Below are 21,960 nucleotides of genomic sequence, written 5' to 3'. Positions count from 1 at the left end.
TGCGGTTTTTTGTTTACTTCCCTCTAGCAACATATGGCAACACCTGTTGCCTCCCTGCTGGACAATGACTTCTTAGCATTGACTTGTCCACTACAAAATCTTCTTGAAGTGGCAAGTAGAAAAATTCAGGTGCAATTAAAAAAAAAAAAATATATATACACATGCTTTCAAGTTCTTGCAGTTTGGTATACTGCATGAACATGCAGTAATTTCTCTGAAGTCAACTGATTGAGTATAAAGCCCATCAAGACAACTTTCTTGTCGAGGAAACATGAACTGGCTTTTGCTTACTACTTTTCTAATTATACCATAAACTGTTAATAGAATGATATTCTCATTTTGCAAAAATAAAGAGCAGACACTTCAAGTTTCAGACATTTATTAAGCCTCATCAAAACGCTTCCAAACACATGACCAAGTGCAGCGTGAGGCAAGTTTGATTATTTCCTGGATGAGTAAGCATGACAATTGTGCGGACGGCTTCCGGAAGACCTTTCTGTGCAGCTTAGAGAGATGAGTGTGTTGTTCAGAAGTCAGGACGGTCCTTTTTCAGTCTACTGTAGTCTACATTAACCGAGTAGAACTAGGAAAGACGGGGGAAAAAAAAGTGTAAGAAGCTTGACTATCCATTTTCCAGGGTATTTACAAAAACATGTATCATTTGAACTCATGTCAGGAAACTGAAATTATAGTTTGAATCCGTAAACTAGACAAAAATAAATAAAACTTTGAATAGCAGTAAGTTTTTAGTATTATCTTCATTCTGCATACAGAATAGAAGCTCTGCATTTAAAATGAGGCAGTGCTCGTGTTTACAACTAGAGGAAACCCCCCAGTTTCACTTCTTTAATCCCCAGAATTAAAAGTTCGTTCATAGGAAGTTCTTACAGTACTGCTGAGTTTATCCTTTTTGCCCAAAATCTATGTGCTGCTGTATACCGAAGGCCACACCTAGGTTGCCAAGTGGCACAAAGCATGGTATATGTGAACAGATTGTGTCACAAGGGAACATTTAGAGCAGTGCTGCATAAGCCAGCATCTCAGCCTTGTCATACCTGAGAACTGCTAGGTATGACAAGAAGGAAGAAAAGTAAGAACAGATCCTTTCACACTCTCGGTTTATATTAATAAAGTTGGATCCCATTACAAGCAATTCAAAGCAGCCCCAACAGTCACCAAGGACAATTAATTTACAGACTAAAGACATATTTTGGCATCCCAGTCTGACTTGACATCAAGTATGTGATACTATAGTTTTTCTTAAAAAAAAAGTAAAAAATATTTATCTATTATCTTATTTTTAGTTATGCCGAAATTTATTTATTTTTAACTTCTCAGAGAAAACAAAACAGCCTACAGCACATTCAAGTTACAGCTTTATGTGCAACTCCTACAGTTGATATGACAAAGAGAAGTTTACAAAAGAAAAACAATTCCATGAAAAGCTAAAACTTGTTATATTGGAGCTTTTTACTAAACAGTAATCCTCAATTTAGAGTATCTGCCTTTCCATTTCCCACAGTGCAGATTTGGGAAAAAAAAAAAAATCCCCAATGATACACACCCCCAAATATGGTAAACCCTGAGGCTGTGTTTGCATGCTAAGACCGAAGGGGAATGCCACACAAGGCATGCACTCTTTAAAAGAATTTGTGCTGCGCACTATGTTGAATTTGCCTCTTTTAGATATTTAAGAAACAGCAACATTCCAGAAGCAGCAATGAAAACAAAGTATTATGCTCTTCCTGGACCTTTAAGGGAACTGCAACATTTTATTTTGGAGTGTGGGGTTTTTTTGCTTATTTCGATGATTGGAATAGTAAAATATGGTACTGAACAGACACTAGCTTTGAAAACATAGTAGGTTTGCTGTTTTGGTAGCTTGAGAATAATCTTAAAATAGTCTTAATAGGAGTCTACTAATAAAATATCACTTTAGTAAAATATGATAAAAACATGATTTCTGTAAACTACCAAATGTTTTACACATCTTTCCATGCTTCCTCATTATTTGAGTGAAATAATTTGACTATTACTTAAAGAACATATCTATTCCATCCAGTTACTTACAGTCAATTGTTTTGTTTTCAAACAATCAACTGTAGAACTGAATTAGTGTTTACGTTAAACACCGACATTTTCCTGCTTTGCTTTTCATGAGTGAAGGCCAACAGTTTAGAGCTTAGAAAGCTTTAGTTCAGAACTTATGACATTTTGTCCTTCTCTCTGTAGTTTATTTCTGAGTATTATGAGCCAGTATATTCTTCCTGTCGCATATAATTCCTCTTTTTCTTACAGTGCAATATATTTAACGGCTTCCATGCAGACTCCTTTCACTCCATTATCAACCAACTTTAGGAAAGTTTTAAATCTCAAACTATTTGCTCTGCTTTGAATTCTAGAGACAAATAAATGTTGCACAGCAGAGGAAATACACCACTCATTCCGCTACTTTCCAATATACTCAAACATCCTAAAGCAGTAGGCTACACCTTCGATATTACATTTCCTAAAAATCTGTATTTTTCATTTTACCTTGTACTGGTCACTGGGAGACAGTTTGTTCCAAGGTTCTGGATTATTTGTCTTGTCCCAGCTATTGGAAAGATGCAAGATATGAGAACATATTAAAAGACTCACACTACCTCCAAAATGAATAAAATTCCTATGTGTACTGTGGTTGTTAGGCCATCATCCAAATAAGTTTCCACAGAAAAAGACACAGTCCTTTGTCAGCAGTCTCTAAATATTATATGGTAAATAAACAAATCTCCAAATCAAGGAAATCTCCACACACTTACTGCCAGTGATAACGGAGCAAGGCATTAAGGTCTCCAGAAACACAAAAATCAAGGCAGTGAAGTTTACTTTAATATATGCAGCAGGAAGACTGAGTGCTGTGAATTGTTTTATACATACCAGACATCAGGGTTGAACATTGCCAAACGCATGAGATACAGGCCCGCACCAACACCTCCGGATCCAATGATCAAAAACAGAGGGATCAACTAGAACAACAACAACAACTTAATTATAATACCAGAATATAACAAAATAGCACTATTATGTGGTGTTTCTGACTACAGCAATAACAAATCAAAGAACAAGCTCATGCACTTTTAGCCATAAGACATGGCCCTCTAAACCCCTGACAAAAGCGACATCCCTGGGGTCAGAGGAATTAACAGCTACAAATAGGCAGACATGAAAAAAAAAACCCACCAACAAACAAACAACTGCTATGTGCAGAACAACCTAACGTCCCATAACAGCACGTTTGTAAAAAACAAACACCAGTCCCTCCGCTGCCCAGAACAGCCCCTACTATCCGTACCCCCGATCACAAAGTAAGAAAATGGGAGCAGGAAGGCAGCGGTGTAGGAAAACAGATAAGCAAGAAGAATGGAAAAGCCACCTTGAGCCTTGCCGCTGCAGCATGAGACAGGCCCACACGTACCAGAGGAAAAAGGGGGCCTGACCCCGTCTCGCCGATCAGCCCTGAGCTGCCCACCCGCCACGGAGCCAGGTACCCAGAGTGAAAGGAGACGGAAAAGCGAGGAGGGGGGGCGACCGGCAGGGCCGGGGCACCGACCGCCAGCAGGGGAGGGCGCAGGGAGGGGGCGGCGGCCCGCCGGGGCGGAGGCGCCGCACCCCCTACGCCGCCGGTGCACCGCCGCCGGGTACTCACGCTGGGGTGCTTCTTAGCGTGGCTGACCATCACGCGAAACATGGCGGCAGCGGGCGCAGGCAAAGGTCTCTCGCTCTCTCTCTACCAGGCTCCGGAGCCCGTCCTCCCCCTTCAGCCGTCGAGGCCCAATGTCACCCGAGGCCCCCAGCGCGGCAGGTGCCCGACGCCGCAGCCCGGATGTAGCAGCTCCGGCGTTCGCCTGTTCGCCCTCCCCGCGGCTCCCCCTTGCTGGCGCTCACCCGCGGCGCCCCGCGCCGACACCGCCGAGCGCCCTGGGCCTCGCAGCTCCTGCGTTAGCGCGTCCCCCGGCCGGCCGGTACGGCAGCGCCGCTCGGGGAGCAGGCACCTGCCCGGGCACCCCGAGCCCGCTCCGCGGTTGGGGAGCCGAGCAAGCGCCAACGGCGCCTCGCCACGCCCGTCGCCGAGAGTGGTGTGGGCAGCGCCTGCGCTGAGGGCAGGGAGTGCTGCGGCGGGAAGGGCGCGAGGAGCTTCCAACGGCCGGCTCCTCAGGGCCAGCGTCTGCCCCCCGCTCGGCGCCTTCCTGTCACACCGCCTTCGAGCCTCTGCCCCGCTAACGGGGGCCAGAGCCGCCGCAGCCTTCCCGATGGGCGCCTGCCCTCTCCTATGTGGTAGCGCGGGACCGTTTTGAAGGCGTGCGGCGGCATGTGGGTGCACAAACGAACACCCGCGGTTGGCTTGCCTGCGAAGCAAACCTCATTGTGGAGGTCTGTCTTTACCGTCACCCGGGTTAAAAGTTGAGGGGGTTGTTTAAAAATGACACAAGAGAGCTAGGGTTTCATTATCTTGAAAAAGATAGTGAAATTCACCATAAAACTGCCAAGTTAATGACTCTGCTACAGTCAGGGTGGCAAAAGCTGGGTGCACACGCAGCATTGAGAGATACCTTCGATTTTTCAAATTCAGCGTACACGATACACAATGAAAAAAACTATTTTTGGCAGAGGGGTCTGTAGTGAAATGTTACATATTTTGGCCAAGGTTGGGATGGATTTCATTATTTCTCCTGTTAGGTAATTCTAAGTGAGCCATGGAGCTACTTACTGTGTAATACTAAGTGTATCTACATGCTTTCCTAGTTTGGTCTCCATTGCCATATATCTTATTTTATATAGAACTGGGAACCTAATGCCTATATTTGGGTAGGACACTTGCCACTTTGATGTATGATTTCTTTCACAAAAAGGTAACCCAAAAGGTAAGTTTCCATCCAGTCATTAAGAAATTAATTTTTAGGTAGAAGTTATATCAGTGTGCTACTAAGACAAAAAAGAGTCCTTTTCCTAGGTTAGAAGCAGAGTAACTACATGAATGCTAATGTTTTGTGTGATGTATATCAAAGTAAAATTTTGAAGTAAATAACTTAGTGAAATGGCAGAGAGCAAATGTATTTGATCAAATGGATGTCTTTTATTTCATTTCCTAGTTCCACAGACTGGCTTCTGCTTATTTTCAAGAATTGCCTCAAATAGTGCTTGTCACAATAAATTCTGAAAAAAATCATATTCCTTGCTTATCATTCCATAATCCAACCTTTTTCATTTTGTCAGAGCCATTTTAATCTGGCTCACAGATAACCATGCAGAAGACATGGAAAATGCTGGCATTTGGTCATATTCTGTAATTTATACAGATAACTTTGACAAGTCATTGGATGACACCAGAAAAATTTTGAAAATGTTTTCTCTGGAGCAATGCAATCCTATTACTTGTCTCTCTCATTTGTTTCAGAGTTGATAAACTGAAAAGGATCATAGTGTGCTCCAAGAGTGTTAACTGTTTTAGTATAGATTATATGGTGGGGACAGTATTTTTCCGTTTTTTCCAAATTAAAAGAGAAATTTGCCTATGCAGTTGAAAGTATTGAAAATAATACTATCACTGCTATTTCTTTTGTAAGACAGAAGTATCTGAAGCCTCCAAGAGTGACTTGGAAGGTTACACTGCTCACCCTCTAGTACAATAGTTGGACTTCTCACCATATATTTGGATCACAGGAAATACCAGTTGCCAAAGCAGCTGCAGGATAACCAGGGAGAGACCAAAGGGTAGATGGATAGACACCAGCTACGTGGGGCTGCTCAGCAAAACTCGCTTCAGATTGAAACAGTCTGCTTTCGACATAAGGCCAAGTGGCAGAAATTCAGAGACTTTGAGTAGCCCATTTCTACGCTGTTAAGGGAATACCATCAGGGATATGTTATTTCCACCAGGCTTGTCTTGAGCATTTATTTTTAGGAAATACATCATAGTTTTTATATGCTTCTCACTATATTCCCCCTCACCTCCCAATGATTTATACTTTTGCTGGCTTCTTGTGCTTTTATGAATTTAAACACAGGCATAGTACCTGATTGATTTGCAAAATTTGTCATGCATTTTATAAACTTTCATACATTCTAACCATTGTGTACACCATCTTCTATTGCCTGGGCCTATATAGCTCAGCTGGTTCATTGTTCATATACATGTCTCATTATGTATGTTACTTGGACTTTTGTGTATGTTAATGAATTTTACAGACAAAAAATTAAAGCATGAAAATAATTTTTTTCATTGTAATTTTAGAAATCATGAGTTAATGTTCTTAAAGTCCAAGCATTGCTAAAAATGCAATCTCTCTGTTGCTTAGGTTGGTGAAATTCTAAGTATAAGCTCCAGCCACCTCATGGCATCTTGAGGGTAGATCCGCGGTTCTTAGAAATACCTACTTAGCTGCCATGTTTGTGTGCTTGAACTATAGTTATATAACTTTTATGTGTTAATTTATAGTAATGCTGTCAGTATATTGGCCATACTTGAAAATTAACAATTTCCTATTATTCATCAAGAATCCATCCATTCCCTTAAAGAGAGTGAATACTAGATAAAGAATTTTGCCACTCTTTTCTCTGTTGCTTAGCTACTCAAGCTGAAAGTAAACACATTTATTTCCTCTTAAAGTTTGGTGTCTTTGTGTTCACACCTGACAATTAAATTTATGATGCCTTAGTTAGACTAGTCACTTCTTTTATTCTGAGTAAAGTTATTTTTGTGTAGGTTTCTGCTTTTTAAATAAGTGAATCCATAAATCCTTTGGGTATTTTGGCAAGGTTTTGTGATGAACCGGTCCATTACGGCCTAAGGGGCTAGATTTTCAGTACTGCTCAGCACTACTAAAAATCAAGTCCTCGGGTTATTCCGGTGCTTTATCATTTATTTTTTCCTCTTTTCTTTTGTTCTCCTGTACAGCCTCACCTCATGCCTTCTGTGTCTCACTTGTCCTTCTTTGATTGCTATCGTATCTTGTTCCTATCCTTAGGCTCATTTAAGCTCTTGGTTTCAGAAACTTCTATTCCAGATGGTTTGTTTTTCTATTCTGTGGCCTTCCTGTTTCTAAAGCCTTTCCTCCTAAACTTTACCTGTTATTATGAATCATATATCCAGAAATTTCTACTCTATTTAAAATCGGATATGGTGTGTTTCATTTTTTTGTATTAAAACCAGTCAATTTCAGCCACAGATATAATCATGTCTGATCTCCTGAAAATCAGGAATATGAAGTCAAAATAAAATCAGAGGTTATTTGAAGAATTTGCATTCTTAAGGTTTGGCAGAATCAGTCGATTAAAAAAAATCAACAAAGACATAATTGTTGTCACTTTGAAGTTACATATTTTAATTGGAGGAAAATAGGAGAGAAAGACTTAGATTTGGAGATGGTCCAACTGGTCACAGATCAATAAACTAAATTCATTGTGAATAGTCCTTTAGCATCAAGGATATTTCTCTGTTAAATAGAACAATGTATAAACTGAGGATTTTCTGTAGGACATAGCAGTTTTAGTAAAAAGGCAAAGACTTCTAAAAATAATTCTTAGCAGAGAAAAGGAATTCTAGGAGAGCAAAATGTATTTAAAAACTTTGAAAAACAATGTAAAAATGTAAATGTAAACCCTGGCTTACATACAATAAATACAGAGAGATTTTTGTGATTTTTTTTTTTTTTTAAATATCTTCTTGTTCTCATTTATATATCTGTTGCCTCTGTTGTAAGTCCTATTGCTTTCTCTGCACTTAGTGGGGGTAACAGCAGAATGGGATATATGTATGCACACCTCTGCCAAATCCATTTGGAGTAGTCTGTTTACATCTTCCTTAAAGTCTGACTTACATTTGGTACAGGCCCCACACAGCTTGCACCTGACTGGAAAGCTTGAATGTGACCAGAAGACCACAAGAAGTTACTGGAATAATCCCCCTAAAAAGTGCTGATTCAGTGCCCTTTTATAGGTAATCTCTTTCCTGCGGTTGCATCCATAGATGGTATTTCCTGGTAAGCTGCTCTTGTGTTCAATTTGAAAAAAACATCTGAGCTCTATAAATAAAAGATAAGTTTAATGGCTCAATAGAAAGTCAAAATCTTCACTAGAAATGTAAACAGGACTGGTACCTGGAACTGTTTTTAGCTAGGTGCTGCTTCAACTATTTAACAACTTGTTAGAGACAAATTAAAACTGATTCCATTTCTAATGCCTGTAATTGTCTTAAGGCTTTTGATCTTTCATTTTAATACAGGAGGTTAAAGGATGCTTTTATTTTCAGCTATGGATTAACGAGAAGCACACTTGAATAATGCTTCCAGGATCAAGCTATGCCATTTCTTTTACATACGCCAAGGAAGAAATAGATAGTCCTTACAAGTCCTCTGCTCTGATGTTCAAAATTTAAGTTAACTTTTGATTAATTTTTTGTTTGCTTGTAGTTTTACTAAAGTTTACTCAAATCTCAGCTGAAGTTTTTTATGCTGGGAATCTACAATGACTGAGACAAGTCATGGATTTCCAGGGCTGGCATGACAGTCAGGTTCACACTACCAAAATCTCTTGTATTTCATCAGCTATTGGCTAATTATTTATAAAAATCTGGACAGAGTTTGCTCTCTGAATAAAGCTGTTCTCCTTTAAAGGAAGAGAATAATGTGGCATTGACAGCCCTTTCCAGGACATATTGCTGTTTAGAATAAACTGATGCAGCTGCCACAGGAGTGACTCAAGCAGACAGTCTGGGAACAGAGCAAGCTGCTTATACGCAGCTTCTGAAATCTAAAAATACAAAAAAACCTCCCGTATAATAGACTGTGCAACAGCTGCAAGAATGATATATGAGACCTCACGTTCACTATGTATTCCAAACATTAAAGAGAACAATATAATGTTAACAAAGAAACATGAAAACAGCATATATTTACAAAGTATAGTCTTATTGCTGTGGCATTATCTGCACAAGCTGTGTCAACAAAGGATTACACAGTTAGAAAAGTATAAATAGATTTTGTATTCTAATTTATTTTTCTGTATTTTTTTCTTTAATGGAGAATGTCACTATTTTAATGGAAACACAATTTATAGAAAGAATAAGGCTCCCAAATCTAGCAGTTTCAATAAGCCAAAACTTGGTCTCATTTAAGACAGTGATAGACCCTTTAGAGGACAGGATTAGACATAATTCTGATCAAGCTATTTTCCACAAACCTAGTCTGGAGACAATCTCATCTCTCTTCCACTAACATGAGTTGTATGTTTTTGTTTTCTTTATGGAAAGGGTAAAGAGGGATTCTTGCAATTTATGAACAGGGGGACAGATACTGCTATTTTGGAAGTAAGAGTGTTATTAATGTACTTTCCAGAGAAAATGTTGTTCACCTCTCTTTTCTGCTGTCGTTTATAGAGGAAGGTTAATGTTTGCAGAGTAGAAAGGTTTACTGAATAGAAATTGCCAAAGAATGTTTTGCAGGTAGTTTAGAAATCCAGAATGTTTTAAGCATTGCAGCAAGAAGAGACATGTCAATCCAGCTGCTAACACCAGATGACAGAAATATTATTGATTACTTTAGGAGTCTTTGAATCATGTTGCATATCCTGACACTGTTGGGTAACATGGAGCCATCTGAAAAGTGTGAATGTGAGGGTCTTTTGCTTGTATTTCAGTGAATGACAGTGCTGCGGGGGCAATACATTCCACAAAACTTCAGAAATGCAGAAGTTAGGGGTTTAGTTTAAGCAAATCTACCTTCAGAAATCAGTAGAAGCATACAGATGGCTCCCAGACGCAATCTAAAGTAGAGCTGGAATAAATCACTTTTTCAGGATATCATCCTTGGCCCTCGACAAAATCACTGGAGATACAAGCTGATGCACAGGGATAGACTTCAGCTGCATTTCAGAACATGTTATGGATAAACCTCATGCTTTCATTGCCCTCCAGAGCAAAACCAAGATACCTGCAGTATCCTGGTATGAACCCAGTAAGACCTGGACAGCTTGTACAGAACATCTAATAGTACCTGTTTCTTGTTATTCTCATATGGTTCACACTGTGCAAAAACATTAGTCTTGGGGTTCCTTCTGCAAAGGATGTGATGTCTGACACTGCAAGGGCTGATCAGTTTTGTCAGGAGCCTGATTTTGCAGACAGTGATATTTATAACTGAGGATAAACTATAGGTATCTGGCAGTGCCTTACACCTTTTCCTGGCTTTGCTGCCTAAAGTACAATTTAGACATCAACAAAATCTGCATGGAAAGGCATAGTGCCAGGTTCTTGTAAAGAAGCAAGTAGTGGATTTCCAAGGCATCACTCTTTTAGACTTACATTATCTCCAATTATCACATTCGCTTGAATCATTAGTACTTTATGCAGATAATTTCTAGCGTAGCAGAATATGAAATCCAGTCCCAGCTTACCTCCTTTCTGGGTATTTGCCACTAATATATTTTACTCACTCTGCTTGCAGAAAGGAGATAGACCATGTTGCAGCCTGGATGCAGGCTGAAGTGCTGCACTGTAGTCTAACTCATCTGCCACACATTTTGAGAAATGACTTTTTTTGTCTTTATATGCATTTATCTAAGTTAGTACAAAACTCAGGATTCTGTTTCTAAGAATACACATCATCCCATGACCTCTGATAAATCACAAAAGCTTTATCAACAGGTACATGAAAATAATTGGTTTGGCTACTCTTGAATTTTACTTGTGAGGTTTTTTTAAAATTTCTGCTCTGTTAAAAATTGTGTGATGTACCACTTATCAAGAAGTAGTATTCCCATAGCCTTTCTTTAAATACAGTTTCATTTAAATGTAGGGAATTGTTTTATATTTATTGGAGAAGGATAATAACATGTTCTGATATGTGACTGAGCCCATCCTCCTCCTTTGAAGGATATGTACAGTATATCTGTAAGATTCACATTGGGTGATTGCATGAAATATTTCCCTGTAATAAGACTTCTGAGGAGGAATTTCTTATTTTATTTGAACAACAGAGTCTAGACTGAAATGAAAATTATGTCAAGAGGAAAACTACAGCATATCTTGATATTTTTTCTTATATGTACTAAGACATCAAAAATTTTCTTTGAGAACAGGCAGAACGTAAGGGTTAGCAAATTTAATTAAAAAGGGGAGTTTCATAAAATAGGTTCATTTCTTTTTTCTATGAAATGCGGGTTTCGCTTTACATCGCACAAGAAGTTGGATTAAAGACAACAGAATGTTCTGCTTGTTTACCCACTTGTTTCAGAACATCCTTGGTCCAAAAAAAAAATTGACTCCTGTCTTTCGAAAACCTAGTTTGACTAACTTACAAGCTTGTGTACTTTGAGATGTTACTCCATTGATGCTGTCTCTGCCCATCTGTTTTTCCTCTTTGGGACTTGCCCTTAAACACCTCCTTCAGGCTGCCATCCCTATTTACAAAGACGTAAGCAGAACACTAATACTCGTGTGAAAGAGCTGTCTTAACAAACACATGCAGTACTCCTAAAGTGTTCAGGCACCCAATACTCTTGTCTTTTCTCCATGGAATGCAGAACAGATGTGGATGAAATGAATACATTTTAAAATTGGTGTCTTCTGCAAGCATAATTTAAAATGCTGGAGCTCTGAAAAGCAATACCCATGACAAAATTATGTCTCATATGAGAGACATTTTACACAACTTCTCCACACTAGAATCATTGCTAATTAAAAAAAAAAAAAATCATGTAAGGAGGCCAGTTTAGAGATGAACTATTTATTTTTTTAAAGTAAAATTAGTCTTTAAAAGAAAAATCTGTCTTATTAAACTTGGATTCAATAAATTTGTAGGCTAAAATGAGCTTTGATTAAAACTTGGTGAAACTGAAATCATTCATGTGATTTAAATTCAGAAAAATTCCAGGGCAATAATTTTTAAAAGAAGTACTGCATCCAGACTGCATCTTCTAAAGAAACAAATGAGGACAGAGGGAATTTTTGCTCCCTGTCTCTCCCTGTCCACTCCCCTAATTGATCTGGTAGGGGAGGAAGTATGATTTTGAAGGTCAGTTCTTTTAAATTGACTCGCTGGTATACTTTCATGACTGTGGAATCTGGAAGAGAGAGAAGAGTCATTTGAGGGGCAACAGAAAAGGCTATGTACTGTGGATTCCATGAATCTTTTTTTTTTCTTTAGAGCCTCCTTGAGTTGCAGAATACAAATAAACAGTAGTGAGAACACAAACGGTTATGGTTTTATTACATGGAACAGTAAAGGATATAGTGAATCACTAAGGCCAAGGTCACAGAGTCATTTTAATTCACAGTAAGTCCAAAGTGCTCCTCAGAGAGACAGTTTTATCCATCTTTTGCCCTTGGCTACTCATGTGCCAGCACCATTCACATAAGGCTGTGCAAAAGAGACAAAATGAAAAGGTTTTATCTGGATTCATTCCAGCTCATTGCTAATGCTAGCATAAAAGATGGGATTGCAAAATGCATCCTGGGAAAAATAACGGGAGAGGGGCGATGGGATTGTACCTTCTCACTACAGGCCTGACTGATCTGACCATGTAGCCAGCATGGGCCGTGTGTGTCACACCTGATCTCATGTGGACTTGCTGGTGAGCTGGGCCATTGTGCCTACTGTCCCCTCTCCCCATGTGTTCCTGTGTCCCTGCCCCTGGCTTGCACTGGATCAATTGGTCTTGGAGCTACAGGGCTTCCTGGTAGGGAAGCTTTCTGTCAGATCAGAATCTGGCTCACTGTATGGTTGGATAACTGCAAAATTTGATACAGGTATTGAGAGTGGAAGATGGCAGATTTCTTGTGAAACTGCACTTTACCATCATTGTGACGTAAGGGAGACATCATTGTGGTTGGACATTCTCATTTAAAAAAAAAAAAAAAAGTTATAATGTCAGTGCAATTGAAAAAAAATAATAATTTTTACAGCATTTCCCAAGTTTGACAAATATTTAAAGCTATCAGGAAATTGATTCTCTTCTGTATTTGATGAGAAAAATCCCAATGGCTCATGTTTGGGGGTTTTGTGTGTTTTCTCTCCCTTTCCAGTAGAAGTATTGAAGGGGGAGAATTTAATCCATGGTCTCTTGTTTGTTCCTTTCTCCTCATCTGGGAATGGGAAGAGGAGGAGAATGAGGAAGGCAAAGAGGATAGCAATCCTTTCACAATTAATTAAAAAAAAAAAAAAAAAAGCTTTTGAAACATGTAAGAAGACCAAGAAGGGTACATCTTCAACATCAGAATGTTGTTCCTGCTAAATTTCAGAGACACTAACAAACAAAAGCTTCTCAAAGCTCCTCTATTATTTTCTAAAATTAGGCTATTTTCTGTTAAGTAATTCAAATACAGGTTTTTTACTATTTCCCTCTATAATTGTCACAGTGTAATACGCATACTTAATCTGTATAAGGATAAAAATGATCATAGCTATAGGATGATATTTAGCATACAAATATCTTTGTGGAAGATGGAGTGGAATCTTCTAGCTAGAAGTCTTTCCCATGTTTGGGACTGGAGATGTTCAAGTCTCTTGAGGATCTCTGGTTTATGAACCCTTACAATGACAGAAGATTCCCTTTCCACTCACTACCACTAAACCCTTCGAAACTGAGTGCTTACCTAACGCCAAGCTAGGTTTTGAAGAATGTAGAATTAAAAAGAAAAACTCAGTGTTTCTGTTTTTCACAGGGAACAGGTCATCACTCTAAAAGTCTGGCTCAGCATTATGGCAGTATGGAAGAAAATCTGCTTCCTTTTCAGAACTCCTGCAGCTGCAGCATTTCATCCCAGTTCTCAAGAAATACTTGAAATTGAGACTGACCTGTAAAATATTAATTAGCACTATTATTTCTTAAACATTTGTACCTTGAAGTATTTATTTCACAGTAGCATACAAAATGCAATTACAGAGAGACTTCTGAAGGTCTGGCTCTAACAGGAACTGTTTGGGGAGCTCCACCATCGCTTAGGAAGGTAAAATCTCTTTCCCTGACTTGCAAAATCAGTTCACCTTCCCACCTCTGTTTTCAGGAACTTGTGCTTCTTGCCAAGCAATTGATGATTGCAGGCCATAAGACTGGCCTTCACTGATGTCTGTTTTTTCCCCAGCCACAGAAGGAGATCAGATCTATCAGTTCTTGCTGCACTTTCCAGGCAAGGTGCCAGTATTTTTGCCATATGCCACCAGCAGGGTACCTTAACAAGGACATGTCTTGGTGATTGTTTTTCTTTTTTTAAAAAACAAAATGGTGTATATATGCTTGATGAAGTGGAGCTCTAACACAACCGAATGCTTTTTCTTTTGCAATAAATTGCATCTTAAATCAGCTCAAATTCTTAAAATACAATTTTTCAAGAAAAACCTGCATAATTTGGCAAAACCAGATTAAAACCAGATTAGTTTCTATAAAATCTGTGATGATAAAAGACATCTTCTGTGTCTTTGCTACACATTGTCCTAATCAGTGAAATAATGATTAGAAAAAGAAGCAAATTGATTCCTAAATGTCACAATTACATTTAACAGAGAACATTAAAAGTAGTTATTTCCTTTCTTTATTGCTTACTGGTTTTATTATTTCATTATAATTTTTCATACAAATCCAAACCAGGCCAGCTCAGCTTCTTTTGTTTACAGATAATAACTAAATAGAATTTAAAAGGAAGCTATAGAAACCCCTTCAGTAGAATTTATTTTGTAGCAATTCACAAAGAAATCTTATTGGTATAGCTGAAGCATCTTTTGTCCTCAGTGAGACCAAATCAAGATTGTTTTGGAAAAGCTTTATGTGAGAAGGGTCATTGGCACTCACATTCAAAGTAATTATTCTTGTAAAATTAATTAATTTTTTTTTTTTAAATCCAAGCCCTTAAAATACTTCCCATTAGTAACAGCAGGTCTGTGCTTTTTATGTTTGTTGTGGCAGATGTTCCTTACATCCCAGATTTTTTCAGAACAACAGAATGGTTTGATGGATGAAAGACTGCATCTGGAAAAAGTGTATCAGTCAGTGTCATTAAAAGCCTGAGCCAGAGCCCACTGAAATCAGTGAGAATCACTGGCTTATGTTCACATTTTTCATATCTTGTTAAGAGGGAGTAAGTCTTGATTATTAAAAAAGAATGGAATGACATTTTTTACTTGTATTGCAAATAATTTCTTTCTCCAACAGTAAGGAAGAGGAAGAATGTATTGGTGGAAGAATCTGTCATTGCACATACTGTGCAATGTGTTTGTGTCCCCAAGAGGCTTCCAGGCTTGCACAGAGACTACCAGGTGGCAAACCCCCTTGGGGAGTCTGGATAGGTGACTAAGAAGTGCTGGGAAGGGGAAACTGATTGTGGTGCACCAGTACTGGTGACAAGAGAAGAACATTTAAGCAAACAAAGAAGATGAAGACTAAGGTTGTTATGACAGTATTTTGTAAAATGCTTCCTGCCCTTCTGGGGACCATGGGCAGAGGTGGAAAGGTAGATTTTTTTTACTACCTTGATTGGATAATATATGTAGGAAGAATGCACATTCATCATGTATCAAGAACAGTTTGAGAATAAAGGGAGTACTTCATCTGAAATTCATCTGAATGAGGTGTCAGGGAGCTGGAAGAGGGAGTTCCTTCATAAGAGAAAGTGAACAGGGAGCTGGTGCTAACAGCAAGGGAGGGCACAGTGGCCAAGCCCAAAGGAAAAGAGCAGAGCAGGTCTGGTGATGGTAAGCAGGGTCAGCCAGTGGTTTGATGACTGCCAGCCAGATACACAGCAATGAGACAAGTTTACAGTCAAGCCAGGATCAGGCAAGATCCTCGTAAGATCTGGCAAGGCAATACAGTGTTGTTCAGGCAGGGACCACAGGTAAGACCTGAGCTTAAATGCAGCTTCAGAGCTGCAGAGCCCCCCCCCCCCCCATCAAGGCTTCTCCTGGTTCTTTCTCACACAGCTCTTTCTCCAGAGTCTGATCCAACGTTGCAGGGCTGCATCACATCACTGCTCGTCTTGAGCACTGGCAGCCAAACTGTACTAGGAGGGTGAACAGCCTGTTGCTGCAGGTCCCTAACAAAGAGTGACACTGTGATTTTAAGTTTGATGCTTAAAATCTAGAAAATCATAACGGAGTGTTTAAACTGGTGACTGTGACAGAGCTCACAAATGCACAAGAACACATTGATCTACTTCAAAAGGGACATACAGAAAATTAGGAAGCTTCTTGGCAAGATACCTGAAATGGATAGTCCAAGGAATTAAATTCTCATAGGCATGTAAGCTACTGGAGAACACTATACTGGAATCACAGCATTAGTGCTTATCACCTTTGGAAATGACAGAGAAAATATAAAAGGAAGCTGAAATCACTTTCCAGCAAAGTCAAAGAGACTACTATAAACAGGAAGGAATCCTTCAAATTGTATTTAAAACACAAAAATAAAAAGTATCATAAACTCTAATAGATTAAATGTAAAAATATGATTAATTAGCAGAATGGAAAAAGAATTTGACAACAAGATTAAAAAATCAAAATTAGTACTAAGACATATTTGAAACAGTAAAAAACATGCCAGTGTTCATTGGCATGATGATTTGTATGAAAAGTGTACTTAGGGAGATGAATGCTTTCCATCAGTATTTTCTGTGGAAAAGAAATGAAGGTACTCCCATGCTAGAGTGCTATTGTTTGGGGGAAGAGGACTCAGCAGACAATCTGTCTGACTTTGAAGTTATTGTGGAAGTGGCTACAGATAAAATATTAAGAAAAAAAAGATAAAATGCTCTGATAAAATACTAGAAAACCACCACTACCACAAAAACTCTGAAAGAACTCAGGTACAGAACAGTTCAACTACTAATGGTGTAACTTCTTATTCGACTGGGCAGTAAATAAAATAGCAGATGAAATTCAATCCAGATAAATGCAAAGGAAGTGAAATGCAGTGTAGATAAATGTAAAGAAATCAGTGCTTCTGAGGAAAAGCAATCCTAGCTTCACAAATAAATGATGGGCTCTGAGTTGAGTGTTTCCACTTAGGAACAAGACCTTGGGATTATGATAGTTTTATGGAAGTGTCAGTTCACTGCAGTCAGTGCTCACTCCATGTCCCGAGGAAAAAAAAATCTTAAAAAATTACTAGGAAACAAATAGAGAACAAAACATAAAACATTATTATTCAACTTAATAAATGCACTATTTTCCTGCATTTCAGTGCTGGCCTCTGATTACAGGAAGGCTATATATAAAGATTGGGAAAGATTCATGGCAGGAAAACAAGGGTCATTGGAGAAATGGAAGTCTATCTCAGCTGGGAAATCAGTAGATAGTATCATATATACTTGCTCTGTTCCTGCTTTTCTCTGTCAACTTAGGCTAGATAGACCCTTAATCTGAACCAGTACACCACCTCTATAGTCTAATACTTTCATAATTTTTTATTATTATTATTTCTTTATACAGTGGCCCAAATTATATGTACTCTACAAACAAAAGAACGCGGCTTACTTGATGAGCTCACTATCTGAAAGTCACATGATAAAACTATTAATATTCCTTCTATAGCTTTTATGTTGACTTAATAGAGCTTTAATGATGACGCAAAATTCTGCTACACCTGAAATAAATCATAGACAGAAAACCAATATAAACATGGAAATACTAAGTCTGCCCCAAATGGATTGAAAATACAAGCATTAGAACAAGAAACAGAAACAGACAGCTACGGCAGGGAAGCACAAGTAAACTGAGACAATGTGAGAGACAGTATCTGTTGAACCTTACAACATTTTTGGGGAGCGTGGTGGTAGAAGGGTATTTTGAGAGGAAAAATGAACTGAGTTTGCAGGTATTTGCATAGAACACATTGTAAGTATGAAGGATGCGTGGAAAAAAACCCACAAACTTTTCTGAAAATTTAACAGAGAATAGGAGGCCAATACAACAAATTTGTATAGCAAATGTCATGTGCTGTAAAGAAATGGCAGATGAAAGAAAGAGTAATCTGTGAAGAGTACTGAAATCAAACCCAAGAAATTTATGATGTAAATGAGAAGGGAGATGAACCTAGGCAAGAATTTTAGTTGAATGGGCACATAGGGGAGCCGTATGTAAGAAATGTTTTGCACTGAATCTTCCTGACATAACTTCAGTGGCAGGATCTGCAGTGAGGTCTGAGTTGAGGATGATGTCCTTTGTGTGGGCATGAGTGACAGGGGATGGTCTCATAGTGGCTGAAAAGGAGGGGGGCATGTAGAGCCAGGGTAAGGGTGGGAAGATCTCTCTTCTACCTCTGTAAAACTTGAACTGACAAAAATCTACAAAATGACATTTTTTTCTTAAGTTAAAATAGCTGATTAAGGCGTTGCAGGAGTGGAACTTAACACAGAGTGGGGAAGAGTGGTTATGGAAGGCCGGAGTCTGCTGCCTGTATCTATATGAGGACAGGTACCCTATGTGGAACCTGACTGCAACAGAAATACATAGATCCTTCTTTCCTAATCCTTGGGTTTAGCATCCTGTATCAGCAAGTACAACAGGGAGTAGAGCCCATCTCTACCTAATCCTAAAAAAAGACACATTACATAGCATGATGATTCACACAGAACTAAAGATATAGATAGCCCTATATCTAATATTTCTTAACCTTTGCAATCTTTATATATACATATATATATTTATTTTATTCAGAAAGCTCTTCTATTGAAGATATATACTGTTGTTTGTTACTTTTCCTGGACTCTTTTACAACATGTGTACCATGCAATCAAAAAAATCCCCATAATTAATGGACTGAGGCTGAGAGTGGCCTAAGGAGTGCAAGAAATATCTTAATATCTGATGGGAACATTCCCTGGCAGCATTTGACTGCAGTAGACCTTGTAGCAGTCTGCAGTTTATTATTTCAAAGTCTTATTGTTCTGAGACTATTGATACTGAATTTCCTCCCTCTGTAATTTAAAACAGCAAGGACATCTGATTCAGTCTTTTTCTCTTTATATTTTACTGTAGAATACGAGACAAAAGAGCGGAGATCACTGAGAGAGGTGCTTGCTGTAATGGCACAGTTAAAGACTGAAAGCCGGAACAATTCTCTTTGGAAAGATATTTGAAGAGGTCAGTCTCCCTACTACAGATGGCGATGTTTTGATGGACAAAAAAAGTTTGCTGTTTGGATTCAGACAGGTAGGTCAGGGCTTTAACTGTCTGCTCACTGACAGGAAAAAAAAAAACAGATATGGGATTTCATACTATTATTTCTCCATTCACAGTTGATGGATGAGTTAAAAACATACTTACTCTTCAGTTTATTCCCTAGCTGAGGAAATGCTGTATTATTGTATTTCTTTCTTTGAAAACTAGACACTTTCATTAAAGTAAGAATGATATTTTTAAGGTAATTTATGTTAGTGTGACCATATTCTCTGCTGACTTGCTATTGTGTAACTCCTTCTAACATGGTCTTTACAGAACCACAACAAAGCTTCTTTTTTTCTTAGGGCAAAAGTACAGTCAGACAATAATTATTTTCTCTCTTTCTCCAGCAGTTGAAGAGCAGCACTGAAATAGAGATTCAGCTACCTACTCTTGCTACAGGCTGTGCACTGAAGGCTCGACCTGAAGAGAACCGCTGGAATGCTGAGATAATTGAAAGACCTGACATGCTTGACATGACCTGATATACCAAAATATTTCTAGGCATTTTTTTAGGTATTATGTTAGTGATGGAGCTGCCATGACATTTTCATACTAGATGTACTATTCCAGCTCTTCATAATTTTGCTCTAAAAATGACCTTTTAAGATAATTTTTTGTATGTGTATGAGGGCAGTAGTTAAAGGTGCTAAACTGACAATACTTACAATCTGTTTAATGGATATAGCAATGTCAGTACAGTGCCCAGCTCCCAGCAGTGTGCCAGTAATACCTCATTTCTTCAACCAAAAAGGCAACCGAACATTTCAACATTCTTGATTATCTGCTGAGATTGGCAAAGGCCTTGCAGAAATAAGGGGATCAGACATTGTCTCTGAAGGCTTCTTTCATTTGCAGCATGAATTTTCCCTTCTTTTTCCCTTATTTGAAATAGTCTGACTCTGCTAAAGGAGGTTAGCATCTACTAAGGGGGACTTATCTTTTAATAGATGTTTTAATAGCCAGAAACTTCAAAAAAATGATGATCAAAAGATAAATTGGTAGTTCTAGTTAATTTCTATGCTGTATGTTTTATTTACTTCTAATTATTAAATTTGGAGGATTTGTTGGTAAGCCCACTGTTTGTAATGCCCAGACGTTTAGGGAAGCAGTGAATAAAGTTTAGGTACTTCACAGTTCTTTTCATTTTATCAATGTAGTTTTTTTCTGTTGAGGAATGAAGGCAAAGTATGCAAGCTGACTACAGAAGATAATAAAGAACGTGTGCATTCTATTTTCAGAAATAAAAGTGTGAATATTCCTTTGGAGGGAGAAGAAGGGAGAGGAAGAATAAAAAGAAAGATTTGGGATAAGAAAGAGTAAGACAGAAGGGCTGAGAGGGCTCGAGTCATGGGACAGAGTACAAAGAGGGAAGGAGGAAGGAGCGGTTAGGCAAAGTGAGATGCTGATGAGGAGCAGGGGCAGGCAGCCATTAACTTCTGCTCAATCACCTGTTCTGGCCAGAACTGTGTAGGTAGAAGCTGGAATAATCCTAGCATTGCAGGCTGCCCCAGAGAGCTGAACTGAAAGCCAGTCAGTCCACACATCTGCTTTGACTTTCACATTTAAAGGAATCCTAATTTCCTCCACTGCTCTACAGGGTTTTCCCCTCCCCTTGCCTGTGTTAGGTGCTGAAAGCCCTCCACTCTTCGGAGCTGTTTGTCCCCCTCAGTCTGCTTTTCTACACAAAGCCAAATTTGGGGTCAGTTCTGTTTACCTTTCCTTCCCCTCACATGTGATTTGAATTGTCCTGCCAATCACCGCGTATGGGACGGGATCAGGGACTTGTCCATTGGCAGGCAAGGGGTGCTGCAGAACTTGCTGCACATGTCAGCATGGATCTGCAGAGTCTAAACGAAGGGATCTGAGCCCTGCTACTTGTCCTATCAAGACTGCAATTGTGTGTGAAGAGAAACTAGGTTGGGAATGCCAGTTAAAGGGACAATAACCCTTAAGGAGTGAAAAGCTAAGACATACGCAACTCCTACTGGAACAGGAAAGCTGATCAGAGTTTCGAAGGAAAGACTAGGCTGCATGGGCCAATAGCATATTTGGGTAGGGCTGGCAAAACCAGATTTGGGAAAGGAGTTCATTGTGCTGTCAGGCTACCTATGCAGCCAAAGAACCGGTGGAGGAAACAGGAGGTGCCTGTGTGAACACATCAACTATTGATGTGCTAATGTGCTATTAGAAAAACTAAGGAAATTCAAGCACAGAATGAACGTAGAATTTACATTCTTCTTTGGAATTTTCTGCCCTTCCAAAATACTCAAAATTTGAAACGCAGAAAATTATTATTGAAAGTATTTCAGATACATAATCACATCATATACTAACTGGCCATCTCTATGCTTTATTTAAAAAAAAAAGAAGACTAATACACCCATAACTCACTACCTGTCTTTGCAATACCAAGAGGTGTTTTGGCTCTGGGAAGGCCTGCATGGGTGATACCTGCAGAGCTGTGCCAAATGTAGGGTGGGCTCTTGTCACGGACCACATGCTTGCCAAACTTCACCTTCCTTCCACGCTTCATTGTAGAACTAGTTTGACCTACTACATGTTTGCGTTTATCCATGGCTAAACCCGCGTTTTCCAATAATGCTCTTACAATTCTGTCGCAAGCTTTCGTGCTTAGCACTATTCTTGATCCCCAAGCTGTTGAGGTCATAACTGCATGTCAGAGCATCAATTCTTTAAGATGGCCCCGTTCTTCTAATGACAAAAACAAGTCTGGAGGAAAAGACAAAACCTGGATTATTCCCTCATTTTTTTT

At 39.0% G+C, this 21,960-nt stretch overlaps 1 protein-coding gene and 1 long non-coding RNA gene across 2 annotated transcripts; one reads left to right on the top strand and one right to left on the bottom strand.

Moving 5' to 3' along the window:
- Positions 1–362: 362 nt before the first annotated feature.
- COXFA4 (cytochrome c oxidase associated subunit FA4) lies at positions 363–4,095 on the bottom strand. Its single transcript, XM_075746099.1, has 4 exons — positions 3,689–4,095; positions 2,920–3,008; positions 2,536–2,596; positions 363–583 (listed from the first exon to the last, which is right to left on the bottom strand). Exons 1-4 carry the CDS (start codon positions 3,728–3,730, stop codon positions 527–529), a joined length of 249 nt encoding a protein of 82 aa, XP_075602214.1. The 5' UTR covers positions 3,731–4,095; the 3' UTR covers positions 363–526.
- A 148-nt stretch (positions 4,096–4,243) lies between these two features.
- On the top strand, positions 4,244–20,385 carry LOC142600574 (uncharacterized). Its single transcript, XR_012834133.1, has 5 exons — positions 4,244–4,413; positions 6,479–7,978; positions 13,700–13,984; positions 15,184–15,415; positions 19,549–20,385. It is a non-coding gene; the product is annotated as an uncharacterized LOC142600574 (long non-coding RNA).
- The last annotated feature ends 1,575 nt before the right edge of the window (positions 20,386–21,960 follow it).

This window comes from Balearica regulorum, chromosome 2 (assembly GCF_011004875.1).
Source record: "Balearica regulorum gibbericeps isolate bBalReg1 chromosome 2, bBalReg1.pri, whole genome shotgun sequence".
NCBI classification, from domain to species: domain Eukaryota; kingdom Metazoa; phylum Chordata; class Aves; order Gruiformes; family Gruidae; genus Balearica; species Balearica regulorum.
This window is presented reverse-complemented; position numbering and strand designations above follow the sequence as displayed.